Below are 12592 nucleotides of genomic sequence, written 5' to 3' on the forward strand. Positions count from 1 at the left end.
GGCCTCGATTCCATTACAGTACTCATTACTCAGAGCTAGTCCTCCATTACATTACAGCCTCATCCTCTAAGATTGATACTTTAAACATGGCTCACATATGGCCCGAGTCAGAGCACGGCAACCTCCATCGACACATCCAGACCGTCTGACGTGAGCCGCTTCACACAACAGCTGCACCGGTCTCTAGCGCAACACTGCTAAATTACAGCACAGATCCAACGTCCTCGTTCTTTAATATTACACATGACCCACGTGCGTCATGTTGGTTGGTCATATGGTTTCAGTTACACTATATTCCCATTAGGCGAGATATGAGCGAGCAAGCAAATAAAACTTCTCTTTGTTTATTAGTGTCTTTTTGGATAGCTTTGTTAAGACTGCAGCTAGTCAGAGAAAGAACAGTTTAAGGTCAAACGGAGAAAATTCAAAAGCCGGGTCGTGTTAGGGGCAAATAAAGGGAGTGACTAAAACACTTTGTGTGCTGGAGGAAATAATCAGCGGCAGGGCAATATGACAATTCACACAGTGTGAGACACTCGGGCACAGACACACAACCGGACACAGAGAGAGAGAGAGAGAGAGAGAGAGAGAGACGCGCACACAGCAGGACACAGAGAGACACACACCCGGGCATAGACAGAGAGAGAGAGAGAGAGAGAGAGAGAGAGAGAGAGAGAGACGCACACACAGCAGGACACAGAGAGAGACACACAAAGAGAGAGAGAGAGACACACACCCGGGCATAGAGAGAGAGAGAGACGCACACACAGCAGGACACAGAGAGAGACACACAAAGAGAGAGAGAGACACACACAGAGAGAGAGAGAGACACACACCCAGGCATAGACAGAGACAGAGAGAGAGACAGAGAGAGAGAGAGAGAGAGAGAGAGACGCACACACAGCAGGACACAGAGAGACACAAAGAGAGAGAGAGACACACACACACACTCGGGCATAGACAGAGAGAGAGAGAGAGAGAGAGAGAGAGAGAGAGAGAGACAGACAGACAGACAGACAGACACCCGGACAAACACAGAGAGAGACACACACACACACTCGGGCATAGACAGAGAGAGAGAGAGAGAGAGAGAGAGAGAGAGAGAGAGAGAGAGAGAGAGAGAGAGAGAGAGACAGACACCCGGACAAACACAGAGAGAGACACACACACACATCCAGACAGAGACAGAGAGAGAGAGAGAGACAGACACCTGGACAAACACAGAGAGAGACACACACACACATCCAGGCACAGACAGAGACAGAGAGAGAGAGACAGACACCTGGACAAACACAGAGAGAGAGACACACACATCCAGGCACAGACAGACAGACAGAAAGAGAGTGAGCGAGAGAAGCACACACACACACACCCAGACACAGAGAGAGAGTGAGACAGAGAGAGAGAGAGAGAGAGAGAGACACACATACACACAAACTCGGACAGAAATACACAGACACACACACACTTGGCTCAGGCGCTCAGATTCACACTGGGGTTAAAAACATTTTCATAAGTCTGGAGGACTGAAAAGCCTTTTCCCCATCAGACAAAGCAGCTCCAGGTGTCAGCCATCTTCCACTTGATATCTTCATCCACTACATGGAAGTTTTGTGTGGTTAAGTCATTGTATTAAAAAGAATGATTAGGGGAGAAGTTTCAAAATACTGAAATACGAGATAGTCGTGTTGTTTAATTCTCTGTCACAGAAACTTCAGGAATTTCAGCCGCAGAACAAGTTACAGGTTTGTATAAAGTTCTTATAAAGTTACCAGTAACAGCAGATAGCATGAAGAGTCGACAAGACGACAGACTTTCTGAGCATACAGTACACAATGGTTTATAATCACACTATCTGCTGACACCCTGAGGAGTCTGGTTCTTCTCTAAAAATGTCTCTCTCCCCTAGCGCATGTCCCTGTCTGTAAATCAGCCATACAACACAGTGATAACAGGACAACTGAGATGTCTCACAGATTCCAGTATCTATACTGTGTATTTCTGTCCAAGTCTCTCTCTCTCTCCCTCTTTGTGTGCAGGGTGTGTGTCTGTCTCTCTCCCTCTTTGTGTGCAGGGTGTGTGTCTGTCTCTCTCCCTCCCTCTGAGTGTCGGGGTGTGTGTCTGTCTCTCTCCCTCCCTCTGAGTGTCTGGGTGTGTGTCCGTCTCTCTCTTCTCCCTCTGAGTGTCTGGGTGTGTGTCTGTCTCTCTCCCGCTGAGTGTCCGGGTGTGTGTCTGTCTCTCTCACTCTCTCTGTGTGTCCGGGTGTGTGTCTGTCTCTCTCACTCTCTCTGTGTGTCCGGGTGTGTGTCTGTCTCTCTCACTCTCTCTGTGTGTCCGGGTGTGTGTCTGTCTCTCTCTCTGTGTTTGTCCGGGTGTGTGTCTGTCTCTCTCTGTGTGTGTCCGGGTGTCTCTCTCTCTCTCTCTCTCTCTCTCTCTCTCTCTCTCTCTCTCTCTCTCTCTGTGTCCAGGTGTGTGTCTGTCTCTCTCCGTGTGTCCGGTGTGTGTCTGTCTGTCTCTTTCTGTGTGTCCGGGTGTGTGTCTGTCTGTCTCTTTCTGTGTGTCCGGGTGTGTGTCTGTCTCTCTCTCTGTTTGTCCGGGTGTGTGTCTGTCTCTCTCTCTGTTTGTCCGGGTGTGTGTCTGTCTCTCTCTCTGTTTGTCCGGGTGTGTGTCTGTCTCTCTCTCTGTGTGTCCGGGTGTGTGTCTGTCTCTCTCTCTGTGTGTCCGGGTGTGTGTCTGTCTCTCTCTCTGTGTGTCCGGGTCTCTCTCTCTCTCTGTGTGTCCGGGTCTCTCTCTCTCTCTGTGTGTCCGGGTCTCTCTCTCTCTCTGTGTGTCCGGGTCTGTCTCTCTCTCTGTGTCCAGGTGTGTGTCTGTCTCTCTCTCTGTGTGTCCGGGTGTCTCTCTCTCTCTCTCTCTCTCTGTGTCCAGGTGTGTGTCTGTCTCTCTCCGTGTGTCCGGTGTGTGTCTGTCTGTCTCTTTCTGTGTGTCCGGGTGTGTGTCTGTCTCTGTCTCTGTGTCCGGGTGTGTGTTTGTCTCCCTCTCTCCCTCTCTCTCCCTCTCTCTCTCTCTCTCTCTCTCTCTCTCTTCTTTAATGTCACTAAGAGGACACATTTCCTCACCTGGGATCTTCAGGTTTAGATCACAAGCGCTTCCGACAGTGGCAACAGAAGCGGCCCGTTGGCGACGGCTGATGCTCTCACGGATTCGTCCTTCTCCGGTTACTCTCACGCTGAACGGACTCCCTGTGGACAGATGGGAGAAAAATGAGAATGCCGAAGGGAACCAGTCGATCCCTTCACAAAGCTTTCAGAGTGCTGTGCTACATCTCAGAACAATGTATTCCATTACACCAGATCATTGTAGAGCCTTTCACAGCACCAGCTGTGCTTGAGGTATTAACTACAGGTTTTGTGTTAAAGGGCAAAAAAAAACCACTGACTCACTTTAATCCTCAGAAATTTAGAAGAGTAATCACATTTAAACAAAGGAGTCTTAATTGTAAAGTATTGTCCAGCTGATCAGAAACGAGGCTTGTGTGGACAAAGTATGAGTTCATTTCAAATCTCATTCAAAACACTCGGGCTTAGAAATGAGAAACGAGACCGAAGCCACGTTTGCTGATTTTATTCTCCTGTAATTCGAGCAGAACGAACATACACCTTTAGGAACAAATAAATAAAGGGGACCTAACATTACCCCCTGGGAACTGAGGAGGTTAAACACATATGAAATAGAAAAGAAGGGTCGCCTTATAGCTAATGTGTATGCAGGGTGTGAGAGCTGAAACAGCTCCATTAATATGTTTAACTTACCAGGAACATGCTCTTCAGCAAACCGAACAGATACCACGTAGGTCCCAGGCTCTGTAGGACAATAAGCGACACCACAGGTTCCGTCCTCCATGTCCTCGGTCTGAATGTCCACCTTACTCGGGCCTTCAATGGACAGAGCCAATCCTCCATAACCTTGGAACACAGAAGACTAGCGTTAGTATTCATTAGTATGTACAATTAAACACATTTATTAACACAAGCGCTTTCTCACACACACACACACACGTCAGTCTATTATAAGGTCGTAACTGCAACCATTGTTCTGATTCACAACGATTTACTATTTAAAATGTTCTGCTAATTACATCTATGTTAGATTTACAAATACCCCCAGAGACAGTTTTTATTGTCTACTTGGATCCAATCCTGGTCAATTAAGCAGATTAGGGAGCAAACAAGGTAAACATTATGTCAGAAACGTAGCTAAGTACTAAGTTGTTCACTTAGTGTTTACACAGTTCACCCTAGAGATGATGTAAATTAGGTTAAATAGACCATAATGATGTGGTAAGCGCTCAAGAAGTTGATGAGGAAATGCCTGCCGTAAACTACCCCAGTCAGGACTGCTCCATTAACGCCACATCTGGCCTACTGCTCTATAGCGGACATACAAAACACAGATCATAGAGTTTGTCTTTTAAACATACTGAAGCAGATGCTCCGCTCCGATCACATTTACGCCATTTAGCAGACACCCTTATCCAGAGTGACTTACAACCGAGGGTTAAGGGCCTTGCTCAGGGGCCCAGCAGTGGCAGCTTGGTGGACCTAGGGTTCGAACCCATGACCTTCCTATCAGTAGCCCAACACCTTAACCACTGAGCCTCCACATCCTATAAACTTCATGACTCACAATCATGTTCCCCAGAAATCAAACCAAGAGGCTACTTTTAAGTCACACAATATTAAGAAAGGAAGGATTTCTCTACACATGAAAGAACATTTGTTCGGTTCTCACCAGCATCTCTAGTGTCCACAATAAAGTCAGCCATCTGGAACGTGTGTCCTTCTACCAGGCCCGGCCCGAACACTTTCACCCTGCCGGCGTCTCCGATCTCAGACTGCACCACCATGATGGAGATGGGGCTGTTCGCAACATGGCGTCCGTTCTTCTTAATGCTGACCAAGTGCTCACCGACCTCTCTGGGGATGAAAGAAATACCTGAGGAAGAAGAAGAAAAAGGAAAGAATAAGCAGATAAACAAACAAATAAATAAATAAAATGGAGCAAGATGATGTGGTACAGATTAAAGGAAAACGCTGGGACTTCGGTCCTATGGGTTCTAAGTGAAGGAGGGGAGATCATTTTCATCTGCAGTTGGACTAAAATGTCTTATAGTTGGTGGACTACGACTATTTTCTATTCTGGAAAACTGAGTTAATGACACAAAACGGCAGCGAGGCACAGAGGAAGTGTTTGGGAGTGGTTGAGGATAAAAGGAAAGGAAAACGAATTTAATTTTAAATCTTCTACCGATGTGGTTGTTGGGCTGCCTCTTGAGGAGACAGGGCTCGTCGCGTCCCGAGGGAGCTTTGATGGTGGCTGTGAGCTGACTGAGGTCCGTCTCTGTGATGTCCAGCGCAAAGTCAGCAGCCGATCCCAGTTTCACATGAGACCTCCTATTGTTGTCCTCTGCAAACAAGACAAAGTACCACGACCTCAGAGATGAGCGAGTCTCTGATTTATTTAATCGAACGATTCATGCCGCCGAGGTCCTCACCTGTGATCCTGGCAGTAAACGGACTTCCGGCTATGTGCTTGTCGTTATAACGCACCAGAATGTTGTAATCTCCAGGTAGCGTAGGAATATACGTGACCGTACAAGTGCCATCCTTGTTGTCTACACATCCGATCTCTGCCTTTGATGGGCCTTCGACAGCTAAGTCGAGGCCACCTACAGTACGCCAATCACACAGAAGCTTCATCAGTTCAACAGCTAAAAATAATTTGTAGTAAAACGATTATTATTCCGAACTATTCCGGACATGACTCCTGCGTCTGTATCTATTTTATCTTGTTTTTTTAATCATTTTATTTAATTCGTCAAACAAACAGTAATAATGCGGTAGTGATGCCCACCTTCTGCAGCATCCTCGGTGCAGATGGTAAAAATAGCTGGTTTGTTAGCGACGCCATACACCAGGCCTGGTCCGTAAGCAGTCACGTTGGGACTGTTAGCATTGTTGACGTAGAACTGTAGAGGACTCTCTGTGGAGGACACACACACACACACACACACACACACACACACACACAGGGTAAGAGGTTGTTATATAACAAGACTCCGAGATTGTGGAATAAACTTCCCCTAGATGTCCGAACAGCTGAATCACAGGTTTATCCTAAAACGACAGATGAAGACCTACCTCCTCCTCCAACACTTCAACTAGCACTTATTTTCCTGTTTGTTTTGTGTAAATTTAATAAACAAACAAACAAACAAACAAACAAAGTTTCATTTTGACGGGATCTGTTGCACATCGCTTTAGATAAGGGCGTTTGCCAAATGCTATAAATATAAACGTGCACGCACACACAAGCACACACACAGAAGCTTGGCACTGATGAATGACAAGCTGAAAAAAAAAAAAATTCAACAAAACTGCCCAGGTGTTTCGTGTCACTATTCATTCTGCTGATCCGCTTTTGTCCCGAGGCGTACTCCATCTTGTGTACACATGTAGCGCTTAAAAGTGTAAGCTATTACACAGAGCAGAGGTGAAGCAATACTCTACTGGCTACTGTTGAAATTCTCTTGTGAAAGGACTTGCACAATACCCTGTTATTTTTTCTTCTTGGTCACTGCGAAGGTAGAAATCCTTAAGCGTATAGTGTATCCACTTTGCCGCGTAGAGCAGCGTGAACAATAGACAATGGGCATTTTATCTAGGTGAACTGTTAATGCTGAACAGGATATCCACATGTGTAATTAACCTCGAATCACCATGGAGGGAACGGAGGAACGGTGAATCACGCGTGACGATCTCCTTATATGGTAACATGGCTATGGGTAAGGCTTTACCTTACTGACTCTATTGTTGAGACTGACTACACTATCCTAGTGAAATGTAGGACACATAATACCTGCTGTGACAGCTGACAGATGTGGATTAGTGACAGGATTATGTCATAGTTGTCTTTTGTGCAAGCCCCAGCATGACGATCCTCGCCTGACTCTACAGTTCTCATGCTACTCCGAAGACTGTGTGAATTCCTCGAGCTTGATGTCATACAGGGGCTCTTGCACGATGTTAAAATAAATCGTTATGAACGATTAGTTCTCCCATTCCCCTTCGCTTCTTCCTTATCGGAGAAACATTGTAAAAAGCTTCACCTTTTCGACTCCCTTCCACCTCGACGCTTGTTGGGAGCCGGCACACGGGAAGGACAGAGTGTAAGAAAGCTGATAGGGGATGAATTATGGAGAAGGACACTGAGATCCTCAGCTGCTCAGAGCTGCATGCTCTTTGTGTGTGCTGCTGGATTTAAAAAGGTGTGCACTTTGGTGTTTTAAAGCTCAGAGACACTCCCTCGATCTTTTACCTGGTATGTGGGTGCCGTTGTATTTGATGTGCATCTCGTGAAGTCCTGCTTCTGTAGGCGCGTACTTCACGGTGACCGTCCCGTCCTTGTTGTCGATGATCTCAGGCTGAGCCGTTTTGCCTGATGGCATGTGAACTTCACCTGGATTTAAAAAGCTGAGTTAAATACTAACATCATAAGAAGGCAAAAATAAAACAAAGGAAATATTGCACAGGGTCCAATGAGTGGATTTCTTTTTTTTTTTGCATCTTCTACAAGGACAAACTTACGTTAATACAGAAACCTTTTTTGTCACATGTACATATACTTTTCTTCACATATCCCAGCTTTGGAGGTTGGGGTCAAAGTACAGGGTCAGCTGTGATACAGCAGCACTGGAGCAGGGTTAAAGGCCTTGATCAGTGGCCGTGGTGCTGGGACGTGAACCCTGATACTCTGATCAACAACCCAGAGCCTTAACTGCTTAAGCCACCACTGCCCAAATATACTGCTTTAAAAGCTATAAAAGATTCCAAGGAGAACTTCATCTAAAGTACAACTTGGATGCACAGTAACCTAGCTAGCTAGCGATATATGAAGGACGATAGCTTCGTTTCCTCATTGAAAGATCGCGTAACAATACTTTTGCATGCGGCTGTACTCCAGAATAAGAACCTAGGACATAGATATTCAACTACAATTTGTGAATCCATTGCTTTCTGTGAACCCCCAGCGCACACGTAGCAAAAACGAACGAATACTTACAAACCATTACATACTGTATTAATGAACGTCTTATTTATAGCTCTTAAAGAATCAAAGTTTTTCCATGTTACCCCAAGCCTCCGAACGGACGAGGCGCCCGTCTCTTTGTTTGTTTCTTATGTTGTCAGTTTTCAAATCAGACCGAAGAGAATAAATAAAATAAAAGTCTGTTTACTTTCTGTATTAAAGTCTGAAGCCCTGTAGCTAGTCTCTGGTCCGAGGAGCTGTTTACAGATTTAAAAAATACTTCGACACAAAAAGCGTCTGACTGAAAAACCTGAATAAATTAGGATCTTCTACAGAAGTCTAAACTAGCCGTGAGTTTTTTTTGTTTCATTCCTACTCATGATGGTCTGTTTCAATCTTACTCTTTTTAATCTGAGGACTTTAGAATAAGCTGAGATTAATATATAACCAAGAGGTATAAGCAACCAAGAGAGACAAACTGCACATAAAAACCATTCAAAATAATGTACGAGTTTTATTTTCAGCCTAGTTTATGAGCACAAGTAAAAGTTATTTAGTTTTAATGTAAGTGGTGATTTAATAATAAATGCAAACGCATGATCGATAGAACCGTACGCCGTACGTAGATATTCATAATAAATATAAAAAACGGCTATGATCACTATGGTAACCCAATACATGCCTTGGCTGGAACTGAGCTCGTTTCTCACCTGTGATTTCACCCTTGCTTAAGGTGAAGGGAATCACCATGTCGAAAGGCCGGAAGCCTGCGCCGTTCATGCTGCCCACTGGAATGTAGGCACCATCTGTGACCTGTACGTGGAAAGAAACTGAAGCTCAGACACGGGACATTTAGGAACGATGGTCTGGGCTCCAGATCAACAAGAGTCTTTCGTATTAAGCAGAATTTCCGTTCTGAAAAAGCAGCAACTCTGTTTAAAACGTGAAAGAAGTGCAGGAGAGCAGGAAGAGAGGAGGAGGCGGTGTGTGTTCTGTGATTCAGCTGCAGCACAAACATGCATCGGTCAGGAAAACCGGCGAATCAAAGTCCCAGCACACCTGCTACGGTCATGACAAGATTCTGAAAAGTATCTACTATAAAATATCTACTATATTTAATCTTTAAAGTTAGTTGTTGTTGTAATCTTGGCCATATTTTACAGAACGGCGAGAAAAGCGCCCTATAAAAAGACCCTATAGAAGTCTTCTGATGAGGATTTCTCCTCAAAAAAAGTACTAGCAGAGCTGTGAAGGAAATTCAACCACAGAAGAGAACAGAGTCTTGATTCAGGATTGGAAAGGAGATGAGCCGTGAAACACGTAACCATTTCCTGAAAAGAACCACGTTAATAAGGAGAAGAGGAGTAATAGAAAAACAAGACCGAGAACGAGAGAGAGGAAAGAGTGTGCATATGTAGCCTGGAAGAGATCAGCTCACAGGCTGAGAAGAGGAAGTGGTAAGGGCAGTAGTGCATTCGGGGATCTCCTAACTGGTGCAGGCTGAATAAAGAAGGGATGAGAGATGGAGAAACGATGGAAGAGAGGAACGGAGGAGTGTGTGTACCCAGGGCTGGAAGCCGGCGCCTGGTGCAAGTTGATTCTGCTGGACTGACTGCTGCTGCAGCAAAGGAGCCTCATCAGTAGCCTGGAAAATGAGAGGGACGATTATACACACACGTGGGTACACACACACACACACACACACACACACACACACACACACACACGCGCACACACACACACACACGTGGGTACACGCGCACACACACACACACGTGGGTACACGCGCACACACACACACACGTGGGTACACGCGCACACACACACACACGTGGGTACACGCGCACACACACACACGTGGGTACACGCGCACACACACACACGTGGGTACACGCGCACACACACACACGTGGGTACACGCGCACACACACACACGTGGGTACACGCGCACACACACACACACGTGGGTACACGCGCACACACACACACACGTGGGTACACGCGCACACACACACACGTGGGTACACGCGCACACACACACACGTGGGTACACGCACGCACACACACACACACGTGGGTACACGCACGCACACACACACACACGTGGGTACACGCACGCACACACACACACACGTGGGTACACGCACGCACACACATGTGGGTACACGCACGCACACACACACACACAATCTCACACACACAATCTCTCACACACACACACACAATCTCTCACACACACACACACACACACACACACACACACAATCTCTCACACACACACACAATCTCTCACACACACACACAATCTCACACAATCTCACACACACACACACACAAACAATCTCACACACACACAAACAATCTCACACACACACACACAAGCGCACACACACACACACAAGCGCACACACACACACACAAGCGCACACACACACACACACAAGCGCACACACACACACACAAGCGCACACACACACACAAGCGCACTCACACACACACACACACACACGCAAGCGCACTCACACACACACACACAAGCGCACTCACACACACACACAAGCGCACTCACACACACACACACAAGCGCACTCACACACACACACACAAGCGCACTCACACACACACACACACACACACAATCTCACACACACACACACAATCTCACACACACACACACAATCTCACACACACACACACATACACAATCTCACACACACACACACACATACACAATCTCACACACACACACACACATACACAATCTCACACACACACACACACACACACAATCTCACACACACACACACACATACACAATCTCACACACACACACACACATACACAATCTCACACACACACACACAATCTCACACACACAATCTCACACACAAAATGAACGCAGCAATTTTAGTGTCAGTATAAAATGCTGATTTTGTTCTTTTTGATAAAAAGTACCAGACAAACAAACAAAAATAAAAAATGGCATGTACACAAACGCCTGTACACTGGAGCATTCTGCAGAGGTGTCATCAGGGACAATAAAATCCTCAGGGTGCAACTGAGTTTCACCAAAATCTCTAGCACATGACAGTGGAATTTTTTTTTCTCATCAACAAGCAAGAGCAAGAACAGAAATGTCTGATGTGAAACGACCTAATAATAAGCAGCTGCTCCTTTTTTTTTTAAATAAATACACACTGGTCTACAGTCTGGCTTGTTGATGTCTAACCAGTTAGAGGTAAAAGAGTTCAGTCTGAAGCAAACAGGAAGTAAAAGTCAGAACAATCAGATACACCTCTTTCACATCCCACCTCCTTTGCTTTCACTCTTCCAGCAGGTGTATTGTACCTTTTTTGATCGAACCTTAGCTGATAAAACACCTCTTCAGTTGTCTCCTGTATTTGCCCCAGCAAGGGGGAAAAATCCTGGTTAAACTCAGTGTTGGAACCTCTGCTTTCTGGCTATATTTGTGTAGCCAATCTTTCGTACTTTATCTTATCCCGAGAGAAACCGACTACGATATTTAGAACCGGATGCTTCCAGATGTTTTCGGTTTCCGTACGTTCTATCTAGAGGGAGATGCTGCTGTTTGAATCTGATCCTCACCATGACTCTGAAAGGGCTGTGAGGGATATTTTCTCCTCCGAATCGCACGTGGATGAAGTAGGTCCCTGGCTTGTGTGCGGTGTAGAAGATGTCGAAAGTTCCATCCTCGTTCTCGATGACCTCTGGCTCCACCTCGGTCCCGTCGGGTGTGACGACGATGCACGAGACCTTCCCTTTCCCTGCGCCTTTTGTGTTCACCATGAAGCCAACCTCTTCCCCGATGCCGATGGTAGGCCCGATGCCAGGACCTGTGAAAGGAGACACAGAGAAAATTGCTGGAAACATGCTGATGAGTGTAAAATAGGAAAAATCCCACCACATGACTGGCATTTACACACAGCATGGAGATCCCAGCGTATATGGATGTATTTTTTTTTAAAAATGCAGTTTTTTTTGTTAGTCGCTGAGGTTCGGGCTCACCGGTGGCCGTGCACTTGCTAGCATCGCCTGTAGAAGTTGCCCGCACTCTGTACGGAGAAGTCGGAATCTCGTCACCTCCGTATCTGATGACGATGGTGTACCTGCCCACTTTATCCGGGACGTAGGACACGATGTATGTCCCGTCCTGGTTATCCTGAACGCCGATCTTCTTCGGCTTTCCCTCTTTGTCCTGGAGATCAGAAATTTTCACATCAGCACACATCTGTCTATTCTTGCCTATACAGTCAGGCAAAGAGAACAGAGCAGCGCCGTAGAATGACGAGCAGATAGGGGAAAATTCAGAAAGAAGCAGGACGATTCCTCCAGCCAAGGATCACAGAGGTCTAAGGCATGAACTAAGCTCAGCACAAGTTCATTGCACACAGACACGAGCGCCGCTTTGGCTAGATTACAATCTCTATAATCATGCAGTAGTGCTTCATCACTTTCCAGACAGTGAAAAAGGAGGGGCGAGAGGCGA

At 46.1% G+C, this 12592-nt stretch overlaps 1 protein-coding gene across 2 annotated transcripts in view; it reads right to left on the minus strand.

The window, feature by feature from the left end:
• LOC113656402 (filamin-B) overlaps window positions 1-12592 on the minus strand; it is a 66902-nt gene that overhangs the window by 10322 nt on the left and 43988 nt on the right. Inside the window, exons 27-37 of one of the 2 annotated variants that reach the window (XM_047810075.1) lie at window positions 12112-12301; window positions 11692-11939; window positions 9650-9730; window positions 8796-8898; window positions 7375-7515; window positions 5911-6039; window positions 5552-5725; window positions 5305-5463; window positions 4789-4992; window positions 3810-3962; window positions 3117-3239 (exon numbers count right to left, since the gene is read on the minus strand). In XM_047810075.1, coding sequence (XP_047666031.1) covers window positions 3117-3239; window positions 3810-3962; window positions 4789-4992; window positions 5305-5463; window positions 5552-5725; window positions 5911-6039; window positions 7375-7515; window positions 8796-8898; window positions 9650-9730; window positions 11692-11939; window positions 12112-12301 — 1705 coding nt within the window. The remainder of the gene's footprint in view (window positions 1-3116; window positions 3240-3809; window positions 3963-4788; window positions 4993-5304; window positions 5464-5551; window positions 5726-5910; window positions 6040-7374; window positions 7516-8795; window positions 8899-9649; window positions 9731-11691; window positions 11940-12111; window positions 12302-12592) is intronic. The other variant, XM_027167670.2, reaches the window with a different exon arrangement.

The sequence above is a fragment of the Tachysurus fulvidraco genome, chromosome 2 (assembly GCF_022655615.1).
Source record: "Tachysurus fulvidraco isolate hzauxx_2018 chromosome 2, HZAU_PFXX_2.0, whole genome shotgun sequence".
Classification (NCBI taxonomy): domain Eukaryota; kingdom Metazoa; phylum Chordata; class Actinopteri; order Siluriformes; family Bagridae; genus Tachysurus; species Tachysurus fulvidraco.